The 20,559-nt window shown below is 36.3% G+C and overlaps 1 protein-coding gene across 1 annotated transcript in view; it reads left to right on the forward strand.

Annotated features, from left to right (window-relative positions):
• LOC149076708 (U2 small nuclear ribonucleoprotein A'-like) overlaps positions 1-20,559 on the forward strand; it is an 82,758-nt gene that overhangs the window by 35,837 nt on the left and 26,362 nt on the right. The window contains exon 5 of the mRNA XM_089244332.1: positions 8,694-8,796. Within this exon, the coding sequence (XP_089100458.1) occupies positions 8,694-8,796 (103 nt within the window). The remainder of the gene's footprint in view (positions 1-8,693; positions 8,797-20,559) is intronic.

The following is a 20,559-nucleotide window of genomic DNA, read 5'->3' on the forward strand; positions in this document are numbered from 1 at the left end:
TAGATTATGTGACTAATTTTTACTTCCCTACAAGTGGATGTAAGTTTTATCAAACATCAAGAGAGTTAAATGAATCAACAAGAGTTAAATGAAAACTTCACCCGAAATTGTAATCGATTTCCGTACCAAAAACGTAACAGCTTTGTGTAACACAAAATCGTCACTAATTTCGGTTGCTTAGAAACAGGCCCTTTTCGGGTTTTTGATTTTATATTATAGAGTAGATTTGCATATAGGTCATTAAGAAAAAAAAATGGGGTTGTTGTCATTCATGTAGTTCTTAAGAAAATATTCTTGGTGTTAAACAGGAGATGGCTAATAAGTATTGCAAGATTTGTTCCAAGTTCACCACAGCTACAGTGATCATTGGGATGGACTTGAACTTTCTGAGGTTAGCAGAGAATGGGCTATGTCCAGTAACAAACATAATCAGTTCTCTGCACCACTTGCTGTTCCATGTTTTAACGTGACACAGGATCTTATGCATGGACTTTCCCGAAGCCTCCGGGTCATCCCTGGCTATTTGGCAATTCATCATATTACCCCATAGCCTAGCTTTGGCAGCGGATGCTGGCAAGCGAATTTCGTTTGTGATGCTGCCATTCTTTGTGACATCTTTGCGTGGTGGTCTTCCTACTTATTGTTCCACAATCCCACATGCACCTTTATCCATGAGATTTTGATGTTCGGGTGTCTGTGAAGCAATGTTCTAATTTTCCTGGTTGTCTGATGTTTTGTTTCCTGGATGGCCATGATTCCTAGTAGGCTGTCCGTTCTTATGTTAGCATGTTCTTTCCTTCTTGCTGCTTCCTTGATTGTTGCTAGGATGACATGTAGTTCTGCCTCACCTGTCGATGAAGGGGAGGATTGGATACATTTTTTTCATTCATTCGTTCTCCATGGTCATGCTCACTCTTAACTTCCCTAAGCATGCTCCAGTAAGCGGGGGCTTTTGCTTGATTGATTAAAGTGCCCACTCCGAAGCGGAGGCTTCCGACGTAAGTTGTGATTTGCGATATTTTGCTTCTAGTCCTTGCGTTTATCCACGGAAGTGAAACCTTGCTTGAAGGGACTTAGTTGTTCGTGCTCCCAAACGTAAAATAATGAAAGATAGCTCTGACTGTCCAACTCAACAATCGGTGGCCGAACGTGAGATCATGAGTCGACTCTCCCGGGGAGTTCGGAACTAGTGGCACGTTCGAACTGGTAACAACACAAGTATCACTCACTTCACTTCTGAGATATAGATGGCAGCACTGAAAAATCATACACAGCACTAGATGCGCACTCAGACTGTTAGGTACACGCACTTACACTTCCGGTACAACTCACTAGGTAGTAAATTGCCTATGGCGATAGACCTGAGTTGTGCTCGGTTTGAAAAAAAAAGAAAAAAGTTCTGCCTCACCGCCGCTGTGGTGGTCGAGTGGTCATAGTGACGGACTCACATCGCAGGGACCCGGGTTCGAGCCCCACCATCACCACAGTGGTGGTCGGCTGAAGTTGGTTTTCTGTGGTTCCCAACTTCGAGACGCAAATGCGAGCTGATCTCCCAGTTAAAAAACTCGCCACAGAGAGCAACAGTCCTACAAACAGTACAAATATTCAGTCACTACACATCACTCACTTCACTTCTGACATATAGATGGCAGCACTGAAAAATCATACACAACACTAGATACGCACTCAGACTGTTAGGTACACACACACTTCCGGCACAACTCACTAGGTAGTAAATTGCCTATGGCAATAGACCTGAGTTGTGCTCGGTTTGAAAAAAGAAAAAAAAAAAGTTCTGCTTGGACTTTGTGGTGGTCGAGTGGTCAGAGTGATGGGCTTGCGTTGCGAGGCCCCGGCTTCGAACTCCACCGTCAAAGAGCTTCTACAAAACTTAGGCTGGTATTACCCTATAAAACTCTGATTAAAAATTATTTTATAGAACTTGAAAACTGTAACCAATAAACATATCTGTGACATTCGAGCGAACTTAACTGATCGGCCTATTGGTTGCATTTTTCAAGTTTTATAAACAAACTTTTATAGTGTAATCCCGGCCTAAGACAGAATTGTGATGTGAATATTTGTAAGCACAGACATTTTGAAAGTCTCCACCCCTCCTTTTTTTTTCTACTTGCAAATTCTTTCATATCTCCTGAATTTTTTTTTTAGGAACATATTAGTTTCGGATGTTTTTGGATTGGATTTTTCGAACATTGGATATTTTTCTGAAAAGACAGGTTTTTTTTTCAAAATCTTTTGAAAATATTTTAAGACATTTTTTCCCATCGACTACTTGTGAGGATCGGAATGGAGACATCTTTATACCCATATTCTATGTGGCTCTAGAATTAAACCACCAAAGAATGCCTCTAGGCACTGAATCGGGGGTGAAGGAGAAAAATAATTAAAATAATCGCAAAAAAAATAGTTTTTATGCACGAATTTCAAACTAATCCGCATCTTTAGTACTCATGTGAAAGGGCATGCGGACCCACATCCGCTTCGTGTGAAAGGGGCTTAAGTTGTAGTTGTTTGTTTAAATGACTTCATTTTTGTGATGTTCCCATGAATTACGAAATCGTGCCATGGCAATTGCATTGTCATTTTGCCTTGACTGGCTATCATATCCATTCTGTGAGTGAATTTTACACGTGCTTGACGAGTACAGCATTGGCTATTTTATATTTTTAAGTATTTTTCCCTATTGCCATACAAAATTCCATTGCCTTGGGAACATTCATGTAAATTCTGTTTTCTGACCAGTGGTTTTTATTTTACTGTGTTTTGAAATCAGAACTTTAGTTATCACCCTATATATTATTAATCAGTGCTAATTAGCTGCATTAATTATAATTCATTAAACACATTATATTTTTGCCTAGTTTTTATCATCGATTTGCAAAATAGGATCCTAATTAAGATTTAAAGTAACTGGAGAAAACATCTTTGTTATAGGATTAATAATAACATTAAAAAAATTCTGACACAAAATATTTCCTTGAGTTAAGTTATAAAATACTAAATTGCAAAAGTTGGTTTTTATTAAAATTTAATAAATATTTATAGATTAGTTAATATGGGAATTGTGTGAATTACATTAATAAACATTTTATTTAAATTTTTAAAGTAGAAGTTTGAATGATTTTTCCAGAAATTTTATTGTTTTTAATGTAAATGTTATTAAAACCAAAAAAAAAAAGTTTTTTGCCAACCTTGGTTTGAACCAGTGGCAGCCAATAGCTGGCCCTTAGGCCTCATACAGCCCAAAATTTTGTGCCCCCCAGACAAGATAAAAATACTGTGAAAAGGAAATTAAATTTGTGGTCATTATTTTAACTATTGGGTTCAAGCGCAGACTATTATTATTTCAGACATCATTATTCTAGTGATGGAAATAATTTACCATATTTTTCACCATACTGCTTTTTACGTAAATTGCTCATAAACAGTGATGCCGGAACATATCTGCTCGTGTTGCGCGAGCAATACCAATCATTTGAATGGTATTGCTGATCAACACCATTCAAATTCAGCCAATAGATAATTTCTAATTTAAAGTGTCCTTCCAAATATGACTAAAATTTTTTTAAAACTCTAAATATGGATCCTAATTTATTTGCCATTAGTTTTGCTCTGAAAAACATAACAAAAGTAAAAGACCCGCTACTTTTGGCTGGTATACTGGCCTGCAAAACGACAAGTTTCTCAATGCAGATCTTGCCTACCATTTCTATTCAAAAATGGCCAGTCTACTTATTTCCCTCTTTATCCCCAGCTGGTTTTTCTGAGCAGGTATGACACCCCACTTTGTATTGTAGTTATGTATCTTCTTTCAATTTCGGGGAAACGCCCCCTTTCCCAACGTGTTTCTGGTTGTTCTGGGTTCAAATTCTTTTTGAAACTAGAGCCTGGACGTTTTCCGGTCATGGTAATCGTAATTAAGCGGCAGCCCCACTTCTTTAGAATGGCCATTGTCCAACAGTCCAATCTACAGTAATTTGAAACACAGATTGGGCTGTACATAAAAAAGCCAGATTGTGGATATGAGGTGTCAACTCTCTTCGTAAAAATATAATGGGGGAAAAAACAAAATTGTTGTACTCTGAACACACACATATGGCCTTTCTTTTATTACTCATCAGTCATTGAGAATTGATGAATCAGAATCAGAATTATCGATACAAAAGACTGTTCTCCAAAACTAAACAATTAAAAAGAAAGACTAGATAGACTGAGACCTCGCCGCGCTCTTATTTTTCCTACTTTTCCTATTTTTTTAGAAATGTCCTCCTATTTTCCTACTTTCGCCGCAACCATGCTTTTTTACTTCTATTCTCTTCTACTATTCCTATTTTATCCCTCCCTCCCTTTTGTTTACAGCCAATATCTCACTACGAAAATTCTGAGAAACTGCAAAATGTCACTGCTTTCCCGCTCCCTCCCTTCTTGACGTGTTTTATTCCCATCTCACTCACTACTGAAAAAGAAGAAAAAGAAAAATTTTTCAGTTCCAGTGAAGTAGGGGGACGACGACAAGTGTATCTCTTTTCGCCGCTGCGCCTTAATAAAAAAATGAAGTCCAGTGGGGAAAACAAATTTATTTATTTTATTTGTAACTAAGAAAGCAAAAAAAAGGGGAAGAGGACAGGCTGTCCACACAAAAAATAGATTCCATGAGAGAGACTAGGTTTCGCTTCCGGGATACCATAGCTGGCATTCATCCCTAAAAACATGTTTTCCTAGAAGTAGGCTTTTTGCGCCGCATGAACCGAACTGGATCATTTCGCATTGGCAGAGATGTGTTACATAATCACGATACGCATTTGTATTTTCCTAGCATGCCGCATTAGCTTGGGACTGCTATATAGTATGACTCACAGCTACTATGTTGTCTGCATGCTCTTGTTTGAAGGGAAGGGTAAGGAAAGGGAATGCAACAAAAATGAAGAAAAGATTGAAAGATTAAAAAGGAGGAAAGAGAAAAAATTCAACTGGTCTTGTATGGTCTCGTTCAGTGCATACAAGCTCTAAGGAAAGATTGAGATATTGGTTGTCTTTGTAGTCTAGTGGTCTAGGAAACTCACCCGGAAAGTGAGAGGAGGGGAGTTAGATTTCCCGCAAGTGCAACTGAATTTTCTGTTCCCTCGCCACCCAAAAAATTCATCTTCACATCAGCCAGCTATTAAAAACCTTGTGGAACGTAATATGTAATCAAATTAACACTTCTTACTTTGGCGATTTTCAGCTATAATAGTGAAACTGTTTAATCCTTTCTTGTAATCACGATATCCTATCACCTTCATCCGTTTTTGTTTTTTCCCTGTTTTATATTTTTTACCAACTTGAATTGGACAGAGAAAAGAAGGGAAAAAATATCGAACAGAAGTCTCCCCACCCCCATCCAGAATTTAACAGAAGAGTCCACGGTAGGTAACTTTCTGCAGCTGAAGAACAAGTTTTAAATGCTAGTCAGATCATAGGTGTAGATAGACTTGAAAGTCTGGGGGAACATGATGATGATGTAAATTCATATATACACATATACATTAGATCACTTGGCTCCGCCTTTGATGCAGGGAAAGGAGGGGGCAATGCCCTACCATGGGTGGAGATGCCTTCTATATCAGCCCATGAGTCAGACGAGGGTGAATTGAGATTTCAGACCCCACTCTTGCGATGTGTTAATATAAATGAAATAATTTAAATGAGAATTATCATAAAGTTTACTCCTGTTTTACGGTCAAGTGTGACTGCTACCCTGACCTCAGCAATTAAAAAAGGGAATTTACCCTGTCGTTTGGGGACAGTGTGATTTTGGTGTCCCAGTCCCCATAATTTTCAACAAAAAAAAAAGTAAATTCAGCACCCTTTCTGGTCCAATTCCCAGGTCAGAAGACTCCCTAAACTGCCTTAGTTGTGACCATGGGCGTGACAACATCTTCTCAAGTCCACTATGTGTGTGTGCACATATTACCAATATCAATCAAAAATATAATCAATCTTCACCTAACATCGCATACACATAATCCAATCCGAACCCACAATACATGAGCAAAATATAATATGCAACAGATCCGTAATTAGATACCTGGTCAACTTGTTGCAGGCATTCAGTGGCCAAAGAGTGAATTCAGATCCTTACTGGTCCAGCACATCCGCCTGGAGAATTACGGGACATTCTATTTGAAAGCGGGATGTATGGTCTCCAGTGAATTATTATATTCTGTTATATTAATTATCTATTTGTTGATGAGATTGATTCAGGCTTGAATGCATTCCGTGCTAGTATCATTCATTTTCTAGTGCACATTTTCTGCAACATTCGACTTGACTTCAATAAATGCTTGGTGGTTTTCTATAGAAAAAAAAAATTAAAAATTTCAAAGGTTATTTCCTTGTTGAAATTATCTAAAATGCTTAGAGAACTTTATTTGTTCAGAAATCAGAGTTTTGCTGGCAACAACAAGCGCTTCTGTATCAGTGCAACATAATCTTTTCGTTGCATTTCTCGGATTCACATCAGATCCAGATTGCAAGACAGCAAAATGGAAACAAAGCCATTTCCACAGAAAGTTATTTTTTCCTCTATTAACAATTAAATACTATTAACATTAACAATTAACTTTGCCGGTTCATTGGTAAATATGAATCATTTTTCTGATCTAAACATTTTATGAGTCAAGGTTTTTGGCATAAGAAAATTTTCTGATCTCACCAGAAAGGTCCACAGTTCTCAATATATAACTGAGCATTTTTCAGTCCTCTTTGATTACGCGAAATCTTCAGCTTTCCTCAGCAATCAGCCCGATGGCCATAGACGCGAGACCACCTCACAGATGAATCAACCGAGTTCCCCGTGTGGTTATCCAATGATAGTTTCGGCAAATTGTGTCACCTCCGAGACTTAGTGAGTTGTTGAGGATCGCCCCCAATATCCAGGCATCTCTCAATCATCACGACTCGACATTATGTAAACTTTTGAATGTTTTTGAGATCAGCAACAACAGCCAGAGGCAAAGGACCCCATTGTCCTCAACCAGATTCGATCTATCATAGAGCTTAAAGAAAACATTATTTTTAAAGGAACCAGCCGTCAAAATTATACATCTGCACAATTAAATAATTTGCTTCATGTTAGTATCAGTTGGAATGAGCAGATCGCAACTGGCTTGAAACAAGTATTTATACATTAAGGAACCAGTATTTTTCACGGCATAATCATATTACCTGTACCTTACGTCTCAGGATACAAAAGAAATATGTCATAGTTGAAATATCAACAAAATTTACATATTTAAAATTGAAACAATTGGCACTCTAAAATGCCACCGAAAGTAATTAAGGTGAGCCAGTCTGTCGCAATTAGCGATCATATGATAATTGTGATCAACCTCCATGAAAACAAAAAGGTAAATATTGATATATATTCTGACAGGTAAACAAAATATTTCTCCCAAACCACTGATCAGATTGTGAATCAGAAGTGGACTTTTGCGCCAGGGGTCTAACGATACATTACATCAGGAAAAAGAGAGGGATTTCAGATATCTCTGCAATAACACAAACAATGCATTTTCATCACTTCTCGAGAACCCACATTTAAACCCCACTGATGGGATAGTGGTGGTCAGCTGAAGTTGGTTTCCTGTGGTTATCCACCTTTGAGGCTGTAATGAGAAGCGATCTCTTATTTAAAAGTCTTCACAGAGAGCAGTCAGACCTGCAACATTTAAAGAATTCACGCACGACACAAGCAAGAGGTAACCAGCCAATTTGTTTTTTTTGTTCAACCAGTTTCTGAATTTGGAAGGCAGCACTTGAGAAGCAACACATAAACATTCTATAGAAACAAACTTCACATTAGGTTCACAACTCAAACTCATTCCGATGTTCCCATTCATCAGGGTTTAAGCTAGATAAAAAATTCTTTTTGCAAAAAAGCAAAAATGGGGAGAAAAGCTTTAGCAAAATACTACAATGCTAATGTAATGATTGATGGTTGGATGTCTACTCGTTCCGTACCACGCATTTTTGCGAAAGTGGCTACCACTTCTTTTGCATTCCAAGATTTTCTTTCTCATTTTGTGAAAAATGTGACCATAGCTTAAACCCTGCCATTCATTAGGAATTCTGTAGAGGAATATGGATGAAAGTGCAAACAGCATCTCAGCCGGTTTTTGTTTTTTTAAGCTTATGATAGTCGGACAGCATAATACTTTACTATTGTTAGGAAAAGTAGTGAAATTTCAACATTCCAAACAATCTAGTTTATTATGAAAATGGAGCAAGAAGATTGAAAACTGTCAAAATGACCAGCTTGGTCCTTCTAGTGTTAATGTTTCAAAAACATAATATTAATGAACTTGATAAAACATATTTTTCATATATTCATTTCAATTATCAAATAATATATAACTGATCAAAAATTAATCATCTCGAAACATTGCCCATTAAATGAAAATTGACATTTAAATCAAAGGTTAACTGTTCCCAGTAACCACTCATTTAAGGTTTGGAACATAGAAGAGTTGATCCACTTTGCATTGCTTTGGAACATCCTCACTAGAAAATTCAAGTGAGGATGTGAAAATTCAAAAATCAAATTTAAAATATGAAAAAAGTGCCTTCGTATTTCATTGCACATTCATTATTATTGAAATGAATTTTTTTCCCCCTTCGCAATATATTTTTAGTCTTTTGAAGAATCCAGTTTGCACCAAGAGACATTACAGGCTTTACATCATTCAAAGGCTGCCCCAAGTTAGAGTTCTAGATTTTAGGAAAGTTCAACAAAAGGTTAGTATATTGTTTCATTTATTTAAATTTAGCCTAATTATTACTGTGCCTAAGCATACTCTACTATATTGTTTATTTGTGTGTGTGTGTGGGGAGGGGGAAGATGGAGAAAATAACAGTGTTGATAAGTTACCGAGAGAAAAACTATGCCACTCTCCTTTCTTCATACAAAGTATGGTAGATAGCCTGGATAACCAAGTGGAGATTTCTCTATGAGGGAGTCAAACCACCAATCTCTCACTGTCCAGGCAAGTGCTGTACCATTGAGCTACAGAGAACAGATATTTTTTTTCTTTAGAGCATATTTCCCCACAGATGAATGCAAATTTTCTTTAAGAACTTCATCTGCATTCCTTATTCCAAACATAAACCTTGGTAACCAACCAAATTTTCCTTGGTTGCATCAGGCTCGTATCTGACACCAAGCAAAAGTATTAATAAGGGTGGGAAATTGAGGCTACAATGTTTATATCCTCTTTGAAAGTGACAGTGGCAATGACAGCTCAGATGAGGATAAAAACGAAGATGGCGCACCCCCTATGATGATTTGATGGATTACGATGAGCTTGGAGACTCAAAAGAAATTATTTAAAAAGTTTGAATCATTTTCTATTGTAAATTTCCGCAAGCTATTAATTTTGCATGAAAATATTAAAAAAAAATTTTCTGTAAAATGCACGGATTTTTTTGGGGTCTGCTTGTACATGGGCGGTTCTGAAGTGGCGGGGGGGGGGGGGGTCGGCTTATACACAAGTATATACGGTATATGCAAAATATGGCGAAAACCAGTCTGAAGTTGTAGATGTGTGTAGAGAACATACACACAGACAGATACAAACACACAAAATCAATGTTATATACAGTGCCCACTCTTATCATTGTCCAATGACTATTTCCTAAACTGTTAGTTTTAGAGACAACTTTCAATTTTGAAAAAATGTTTCAAATGATGTCACCCACCATCTTAAATATCATTCAAATGAAAATTAAAAAAAAGTTACAAAATCAAAATTTTTATACAGTCCCCCTGTCCTCTAACATCCAATTCGAAAGTTGTGGCCCTGTCTCTCCTGGAGCCAACAAAAAAATTTCGATGTTTTTAAGTGTAATATTCGCTGATATATTTTAATTCACAAAGCAGAGAAAAAAGGGGGAAAGAACAGCATAAATGAGGGAAAGGTGCGTTGTCCACAGGGATGGCAATGATGCGCTATAGCACCTAAAATACCTTTAATTTCGGAAGAGAGCGCATAAAAATTTAGTTTACGTGTCCTCGAGACGTGCTTTTCCTAGTTACAAGAAGGAAAAAAAGTAGAGAGAAAAACCTCCCAACTTTTTTTTTACCATCTACTATGATCGGGTGACCTTGAAAAAGCGGTTTTTACTATTACAAATACAGTAAAACCTTGATAAGTCGTCACAACTCGAGTTATCGAAAAATTATGACGGCTTAAGCGGAGTTCCCTCAGTTTTAATGTGCAATGTTATGAAAATCGTATAAATTTAAAGTAATATGAAATTTATTAAAGTATGAATCAAAATAACAATATATTAATAAAATTTATAGAAAAAATAATAGCAATTTTTTATCTTTTTTATCTCTTATTACTTAAATTATTGTGGTGAAATGTACTGTACACTTTGATTTATACTAGTAATTTTTAATTTAGACTAACAGAGCAAGTGTTTGAATAAGTAGCTTTTCTTCATAACTATTGCACATTAATTTTACAAATACATCAAATTTAATTTTAATGTTTGAATTCTTCATTAGTAGTTCATGATGCAACTACAAAGTAATCTCGAACACTTTTGACTTGGTGGAGGGATCCTTGGCAGGGAAAAGTAAACAGAAGACCTCAACTTGGGAAAGAATGTCTAATTTTTTTTCAACAAAGATATTTTGTTTAATTTTCAAGTCCTAAATTAGTAGAGTCCATGCTTTCTATGCTTATTTATTATCCGTGCCCATTGCACTTTGACTTTAACTTGATTAATTTGATTCTTCGATTTACATAATTTTTGATTTCCTTGCACTGTATGTAATCTTTGACATATCAATAAATTTTGGTTTTGCCGGAGATGCCCTGCGAAGTGCTTACGTTGCTTCTTGCGACAGCGCTTGGGTGTCTCGCGGTTTGTCCAATTTATCCAATGGAGTCCAGGCAGAAATGAGATCTAGCTTGAACAGTCCCCAACATTCCAAAAACCTTAGTCGGCAAATGAACTTCCCCAGCATAACTTTCATTACTTAAACTGTTACGTTTGGGTATATAGGATTTTATGGTGACTTTTAAGCATATGGCAATGTTGTTAATAAGCTCTTTTTTTAATGAGAGCCATAAAAATAGTCTGTTCCTCTTTCTCATACTTTTTCATAGTGACAACTTAACCAAAATTAGCGACGAGTAAATGAGGGTTTAATGACATTGTGGTCTATGAGAGCTGGAAGGGTCTGAAGAATAATTATGACTTAACCGGAGTGACGACTTATCAGGGTGACGACTTATAGAGGTTTTACTGTACAATACAAATACAATGCCACAACAGGCAAAATTCCCAACATGGTGGCTAAGGAAAAGATGCCCATAAAAATATGGATGTCATATATTTCAAAAATACAGCAACCCAATTAAAAATGCAATTAATAAAAATTATAACAATTATACACGTGATATATAAAATATTATACAATGCCCATAAAGAATACTTATGGTTGTCTTATTCTAAGTATGGATAGCTTCTCAATTTACCTTGTTAATTTGTATACTGTATTGATACACTACACACAAGTTGTTGAAGAATAAGGTGATGGATATCTCTTTCTCTAATTGCTTCCCTGAAGGGTCGTGTACAGAATTTTCAAATTTTGGAGTTTCTATTCCCCACAGGTTTTTTCCCCTCCGGTTATGGTACTTTCGTGGCTATGTGCCAGCATTCAAAGACATATTTTACTGTGGTTCCCAAATTTGAGGCGCAAATGCGAGCCGATCTCCCCGTTAAAAAGTCTCGCCACAGAGAGCAACAGTCCTACAAACAGTACAAATATTCAGTCACTACACATCACTCACTTCACTTCTGAGATATAGATGGCAGCACTGAAAAATCATACGCAACACTAGATACGCACTCAGACTGTTAGGTATTAGGTGCACACACTTCCGGCACAACTCACTAGGTAGTAATTTGCCTATGGCAATAGACCCGAGTTGTGCTCGGTTTGAAGAAAAAAAAAAAGCATTCACAAAGACAGCATCTATACGCCGTAAATTCGCCTTATTCCTACAAGATTGTGGATGCACATTTTTTGAAAAATTGTAAATGATTTGGAATGCCTGTTCAAATAGTAAAACCTTTTCTGAGAGATCGTTCAGGGAAAAAAAAAAGAATGTGCAAAACCTTAAATATCCACAGTTTTGTCATCGCATAAATCACGGGTGTGTACGCAGAATCGGCTTTTGGAGGGGCACAAGGATTTCTTCCGCAGAAATTGTGGGTCACTAAGATGCTTTATTTGAAGGCAAAGAATATGGGTTTCTGAAGCAAAAATTTTCATACATCAGGTGTACAAAACTGGAAATTTTTAATGAATTTTCTTGATTTCATTGTCTTGTTTGAAAATTATAAGCTGTAAATGAGGAAGTTAAAAGGTATTTCTGAAGGGAGACAGGTCATCAGTGGGCAAAAGCTTATTTTTACAGTAGAGTTCCTTTCCATTTGAAGGGAGGATATAAATTTGGTGTGTTATAAAATTTTCTTTGAATTTCTGAAATCATTCACAGAAACACATACTGTCAGGAATGTGAGTAATTGAAAGAAGAATGCTGAATGTTCCCTAAACAAATCACTAAGTTTTCACAGCGTATTCGTAAACACCAAAAGTTACTAAAGTGAGCAGCGATCAGCTGCGGATGCTTGAGTTTCCAGCAGTGGTTCCCAACCTTTTTAGTGCATACACCAAGCAGATCAAGGGTAAAGACTAAACAAGTAATAATGCTTTTGATATTCTGCTCTCTTTTAATCTGCAAAGCATTCATTTATTTGTACAATTGCACTTGAGTTAATATAAATAATTACTGTTAATATAAATTTTTTTAGCTGGAAATGCACATCAGAATTAACGTGATCCTCACATATTTCCAAGGTATCTTTATGATCTGGCCAGGGAATTTGTTAGTGGTAGTAGACATCCATGTCCGAGCCAGGATTCGAACCCAGACCTGCAAAGTCAGAAGCTAGCTCCCTAAGCACGCGACTGCCAGGTGGCCAAATAGGCCTTACAATGTTTATAAATACAACAGATTATTCAGTTTGCCCAACAAACTTTTTTATGTGCAGTATTTTTTGCGAGGGTAGTCGGAACAAATGTCCAAATTAATTGTCAAAAAAAGTTAATTCATTAGTTGTAACATTAGTTACTTTGCCGCCTGGCAGTCGAGTGGTTAGGGAACTAGCTTCTCACTTTGCAGGTCTGGGGTTTGAATCCCGGTTCGGGCATGGATGTCTACTAACCTAATACTAACAAATTCCCTGGGCGGATCATGCTGATCCCTTGGGAATATGTGAAGATCACGTTATAAACAAAAATTATTTAAAAAAAAAATTTCTTAAATAAGTGTGTTGCTTATTGAGAAAAAATATAATTTGTATTAATATAAATTTTAATTCAGTTTTACTTTTTAATTTAATTTTTAAATTCAAAGTTTTAAATAATTTTAATTTTGAATTTTACACTAATTTTTACATTTTAAGCATGTTTGTCATCTGCAGACACTAGGTTGTTCCTCAGTTGACAGAACCTTCACTGTCAAAAATCCCCCCCCCCAACACATCACCCAGGATCCGCACCTGGTTTTTTATGACGGTTATAAGCAGGATCCATTTTAATTAACAGTTGGAGGCACATATTTGCACATTTACCAGGTTGATTTATTAATTCCCTTCTGATTGATTTTCCATTTTGTTAAAAAATCTTGGCTCTTTTAATAATATCTTCTGATTAAATTTAAAGCAAATTGAGATTCTCTCTCAAACTTTATTCTGATTCCCTATTCATACTTTGGTTTTCCTGGTAAAATGATTTTATTTCCCTTCCTGATGGTCCACACACTGATCTGTCGCCATTTTACTGCCATATATTTTCACACCTGAACATGGGAGCTATGCCAGATTTGTGTTGGAGAAACTTAACAGTGTGCTTATGTGTGTGTGCCCAGCATTTGGTATATTTCATGTTCAGTAAGTGGCAGGGTTGTTTGGTTTAAACCTTGGTTTTAACCAACTGGTTTTTTTTAAAAAATCCGATAAAAGTGGCCTAAATATCATTTTTTTCCCCTGAAAAATATCATATTTGTTCATTATTAGCCAAAATGTTTCATTTTAACCTCATTTTATATCCTTGGGGTACATTCTGACGGTATATCTTTAAATGACATAAGATTTTATAAGTGGTTTTTTTTCAAAAAGTCTCATAAAAGTGGCCAGAATATATATATATATTTTTCATATGAAGTATCTTAGTCATTTAAAGTTATATATAAAAGCCAAAACTTCTCATTCTTACAACATTTTCTAACCTTTGGCTACATTCTGATGCTCTATCTTTAGCAAATTCATGAATAAGGATTGCATCACACATCTAAATGTAGTGGTGTATTACATATCTCACAGGGTTTCTTTTTCCCTTCACAAAGAAGCAGCTACAGTAGTGACACCATCATGCTAGGGGCAGGTGGTCCTATAATCCAATAAAGACACCAGCTGTCCTTAAAGGACAAAGACTAGTGTACTAGTTGTTACATTACCTCACATACATTTTCATTCCCATAAGAAGTAGCACATCTCCTACTGTATATCTCCCAGTCTTAATATTCAATAGTTGTTTTTTTATACTTTCACACACACACTGTTAAGCCCAGTTAATCAAGGTTCTACTGTATGGTAGTAACAGTTTTATAAAAAATAATCAGCTATATGCAGGGTGATTATAATTTAAGTTTTGATTCCAAAACTATACAATAAGTACTGATCGGAATGACCTGAAAATTTGCATGGATACTCCTTAAGCAATGGACGTTTCTCTCGCAAAAGAAAAAAGTGCAAAATGTGCAAGTAGATGATGCTGTACTTAGCCAGCAGTATAATCTATTTTGTGCAACCACATCATTTCTGCACTTCCACAGCATCAGTGTGTGGATAGAACTTCTATCAAGATGCACATTGCAATACCAGCAAAGCAGCTGCTGAAGACCCATTTTGACAGGATGCACCTTAACCCTTGCAACTACTGGCTGTGGGGGTACCTCAAAATGTTATAAACAGTGGTCAGATTGCAAACTTTGATGAATTTTAATCTCCAGCACATTCCCTATATGTTAGAAGTTCCTTATTCCTCAGGAATATGAACGGGGGAAAGTGGGGGGGGGGGGGCGCGCGTTTGGTTTAATAAAGCTGAATTGCAAGCACATCCACATTATGACCATGGCATATTCTGATTCTGCTGTTGAACAAGAATTTTTGTGCTTTCAACCTCATAGCCAGAACACGCGGTGGACAACATATTTAACATTTTTTGAGTAAGTTGTAGTTATTTGTTCAATTACTTCATTTTTTTTGTGATGTTTCCGTGAATTATGGACTCGTGCAATGTTATAATTAAGTTATAATTTTGCCTTGACTGGCTATCTTTTCCATTCTGTGAGCAAATTTCCCACATGTTGGATGATGTCATTAATTTTACATTTTTAAGTATTTTTTCCCCTTTATCAAATAAAATTGAATTTTTTCAGGAATATTCATGTCAATTTTCAAGTCATTCTGACAATCGTTCTTTTTTTACAGTGTTTTGAAATCAGAACCTTAGTTATAATCACCCCGTATATCGTAAACCATTGCTAATTAATCTGCATTATTTATGCTTCATTAAATACATTATATTCACCTAATTTTTATTACTTTTTGCAAAACAGCTTCGTAATTAAGTATACTGAAAGTAACTGGAGAAAAACCTTTATATATTATATGATTAATAACAACATTAAAAGAATTTTCAAACACACAGTAATCCATTGAGTTAAGCAAAAAATAATTAAATGGCAAAAGTTGGTTTTTGTTAAAATTTAATAAATATTTATTGATTAATTAGCATAGGAACAGTGTTAATTATATTAATAAACATTTTATTTTTGTTAATTATTGGAAGTTTGAATGATTTTTCAGAAATTTCATTTTTTTAAATGTTAATACTATTTAAAACAAAAAAAACGTGGTTTAAACCAAAAAAACCCGGTTTTTTGGTTTTTTTAAAAAAGACCGGTTTTTTACCAACCCTGGTAAGTGGTACCATCTATCTAGCGACTAGATATACCATCTATCTACTAGATACTTTCTCAACTGGGGCAAGCACACATTTTGGCATCCTGTGTAATGTAGAAGCAGTTATGTTTTTTGTTATTGTTATTTTTAAATAATGACATGATCCTCACGTATTCCTAACGGATCAGCATGATCCAACCAGGAAATTTGTTAGTGCTAGTAAACATCCGTGCCTGAACTGGGATTCGAACCCAGACCTGCACAGTTAGGGGCTAGCTCACTTGACTGCCACAGGCGGCATAAATATACATTATAAAGGGGAGGGTGACGTTTGCCCCACTCCATCGCCAAAAATTACAAATGTGCTCTTAGGTGCTAGGGGTATGTATGGGTGAGTTGCACCGGAAAGGTAGCCTGATGGCCGAATCAAATAAAATCCCTTCAGAACCTAGGCTATCTTTGGTGGGAATACAACTGACCCTCCTCTGGCTATGGCTTCTTTATTCTTTTATTCTTATTACCAAAGAAGAAAGCTCAAGGTCGCACTTTCTTGAGTGCACAAATTTTAGGTAAAGGAAATTTGAAAGGTAAAAAGAAGGAATAAAAAAAAAATTGTGGATTAATAAAGAAAAAAAATTAACCAGAGTTATGTTTGCTCGAAGGCTCTTGGGATGGGGCCATTGCCTATTGTTTGAAGGCTATTGGGGGATCAATCGCCCATCATTAATATTCAATAGTTTTTTGTACTTACACCATTACCTCTTGTTAATCAAGGTTCTACTGTAGAATAGTGATTTATGAAAAATAATCAGCTATATACAGGGTGATCATAATTCAATTTCTGATTTCAAAATACTATACAATAAGAACCACTGTTCAGAATGACTTATAGTAATGGTTAATAATAAAAGAATTTTAAAACTCAATACAGTCAAACCTCGTTAATGAGTCACTCTTGGGAGAGCAAAAATATGACTTAGTAAGCGGAGTGACTCGTTAAACAGAGTAAGCCATAGCTGTGCCAATTCCTACCCGAGGACAATTGGGACTTCCAAAAAGTGACCTGGTAACCGGAGTGACTTGTTAACCGGGTGACCGGGTGACGCACTAATGAGATTTGACTAATTCTTAAAGTTTTAAGTATTTTTGTTCCTCATGATGCCTAATGTCTGAGTTTGTCGCAACTTCAAAGCAACATCCTGTATAAGTTAGCTAAGTATAAAAAAATGGGTTAATCAACAGTGTTTCCATCATCATAATGTTCCCATTATCATGGACATAGAAATAAATCTGGAATTATCTGGAAATATTTTATGATAAATAACATAGATATGTGTTGTCAATTGGCGATATGAAGTAGAAAATTCCTTATTATAACGATAGTCCCAAAATAAGCAATTGCCATATAGCAATTGTAAATAAATTGATACCTGCAATATAAGCATATCTTGCAGGTAGATATGCAGGGTGATTATAATTAAACTTCGTTTTTGAAAAGGCTGTAAAAAAAGAACCAGTAGTCAGAATTACCTTATATTTCACCTGAATATACATGAAACAGTAGGATTTTGTCTCGCAAAAGGAAAAAAAATTAGTTAAAAAATTGACCGATAGATGGCACTGTACTCGTTATACGATACAAATTAAAAGACGACATGCACACTGCACATTGCAATTGTGACAAAATGCGGGGAACATGGAGTTCCTGCTATTCTCTGCGTCCAAGACGGTCGTCATGATGTTTGTTGTTGTTTCCCAAAGCAGAATGTTTAGCACTGTTCTGCAACCATCCCTCAGCTGACTGCAAATGTTCTGCGGTAAAAGTCCCCATACATGTAATAGTGTTTTTTTCATACTTTTTCTTACAATTCTTCCAAATTGTTCTGCGACGTACATCACAGATTTTGGCACATTCTGCTTTGGGGACATTGTTATTGAAGGATCAGGCTCTGCTTTGAAACTCTTTTACAAGAACAGTGACTGTGTAGAATCTGTATTAAAGAAATTCTGGACAATAAAGGGTATTGGAGCCGGTTCTGGTCCAATGTCTGCAAACGGTCTAAAGAAGAAGATTGTTAAATTCAAAGAGACAGGGTTCGTTTGACGTGCAATGTGGTGGAGGGAGGAAAGCAATTGCTTCGACGTCAGTGGTGCGAGTGGCTACAGCATTGCAGGAAGCATCAAGCAGTGCTTTAGGAATGTGCAGCGCTCGGGGAATTGGCCGAACTTTAAACATGCCTGTCAGCACGGTTTGTAAAATTTTACGAAACATTCTGCAATTCTATTCATAGAAAATTATGCATGTTCAAGAGCTGTTTCCTGCGAATCTGCTGATACAAGAACATTTCGCCCTTCAATTTCTTGCTCAGTTGGAAGTGGACCATACATGGCCATGGAACATTTCGTGGACAGAAGAAGCCCATTTCCATCTCCAAGGTTCTGTCAATATACAAAATTGCATGATATGGGCAGAAGAGAATCCGTTCCAAATGCAACTATTGCCTTTTCATTCTCCAAAGGTCACTGTGTGGTGCTGGTTTACAGCAGCATTTATCATTGGCCCTTCCTTTTTCGAGGAGATAGGTCCTGTAACCTGTACTGTCAATGGGACATGGTATGAATCTCTTTTGCGCAACCAGCTCATTCCAGCACTGCAACATCACAAATGTGTGGATAGCACAATTTTCATGCGCGATGGTTTCCTCCGCATATTGCAACACCACTGAAAGAACTGTTGAATCTCCATTTTGACAATGACAGAGTTATCAGTCGAAAATTTCCAACAGTTTGGCCACGACGATCACCTGACCTGAACCCTTGTGACTTTTGGCTGTGTGGTCATCTAAAAAATGTATACAGTGGTCCGATTGCGAACTTATCTGAGTTGAAAAACCGCATTGCGCAACACATTCACAACATCACCCCTGATACACTTCGATCTGTTGTGGAATATGCTGTTGTGTGCTATCCGCCCAAAGGAGAAAACGGTGGACAGCATATCGAACATTTCTTGAGTAGCAGCTAATTTATCATATCTTTTTCCTGACTGTTTCATCAATGTTTGCTTTTTCTACGATTTTTCTTACAGTCATGTCTTTTAATTTGCATGTTATGACGAGTACAGTGCCACCTATTAGTTAATTTTGGAACTATTTTTTTTTCTTTTGCCAGACAATCTCATTGCTTCATGATGTATATTCAGGGGAAATAACAGGTCATTCTGCTCAATGACTCCTTTTTTACAGCCTTTTCAAAAACAAATTTTAATTATAATCATCCTGTATACACACATGTATGTTTTTGCTTTCTTTTCTTCCCAAGCAGCAATGTTCCAGTTTCATTTGAGGAACAACTTGGAAAACAAAAAATTTTTTTTCTTGAAATTCCAAATTGGATATATGCGAGGCATATGCAGGAGGAGGCACGGGGCCTATGCTGCCCAAGCCAATCATAAATTAGGGGGAAAAAAGTGATATTTTGGTGAAAAAATTAAAATATTGAAAGAAAATGCTCTTTATATGTTACTAGCTATAATACCTGGCGCTGCCCGGGTTTTCTTCAATGAGGCTTTTTTGGATCACTTGATATCTCCCTCTCTTTTTCTTGAGGGACATACAAACCGTGTCCAAGTTAACCAATATGGCGACCTGCGCGATTCATGAAATAAACAAATCTAGATTTACACAGAAACGTAGAAATGAATATATATATTTCTTTTTTTAAGGGGTGCTAGGTATTTCGACCCCCCCCCCCTGAACTTCAAGTTATCCATCTGTCTGTTCCAGCTTCCAAAAATCCTTAGTTAAAGCTGAAAATTTTTTCGATGCACTTTTCACGGGCTCATAACTAATTTTAAAATATCCTAACCCACATGAATTTATGCAAATAAATATCAAAAGAGACAATATGGAGACATTAATTTTCATACTTGAGAAGATATAAATGAAATCAATGATATTGCTCGAATATCCAACTCAAAAGTATAGGTTTTACTAATTACTTCATATTTAATCTCCTGGGCTTCGTATATCTCTAAAGCGAACTGAATATTTCAAAAATCGAGAATTCAATACAATTTTTAAAATTACTGATAGGGCGGGAAATCCCACTAATTTCCGCATTTCTACAGTAAAATCGACAATTTTAGCACTGATTTCTATGAGGATCCCCCCCTTTTCCTGACTCTCAAAGCGATGCTGATGATGATTATGACGTCTATTCAAAAAGCCTCATTACTGAGAGTATATTGAAAATGTGGCAAACCATTATAAAGGCATAAACTATTATACATATACTAACAGGATTAAAGAAGTGATAAACCGTTGTAAAGGCATATACACATCTGAAACACATTGCTAGGGAACCATGGTAACCAAAGTAACGTTCGGAAAGTGATTGTTGAGGCCCAAAAACCATTGTTGCCGGACAGTTTTTTGCCCATTTGGGGCA

This window comes from Pholcus phalangioides, unplaced genomic scaffold, assembly GCF_987345545.1.
Source record: "Pholcus phalangioides strain wild (caught in Gottingen) unplaced genomic scaffold, Ppha-v1.0 ptg000015l_1, whole genome shotgun sequence".
Classification (NCBI taxonomy): domain Eukaryota; kingdom Metazoa; phylum Arthropoda; class Arachnida; order Araneae; family Pholcidae; genus Pholcus; species Pholcus phalangioides.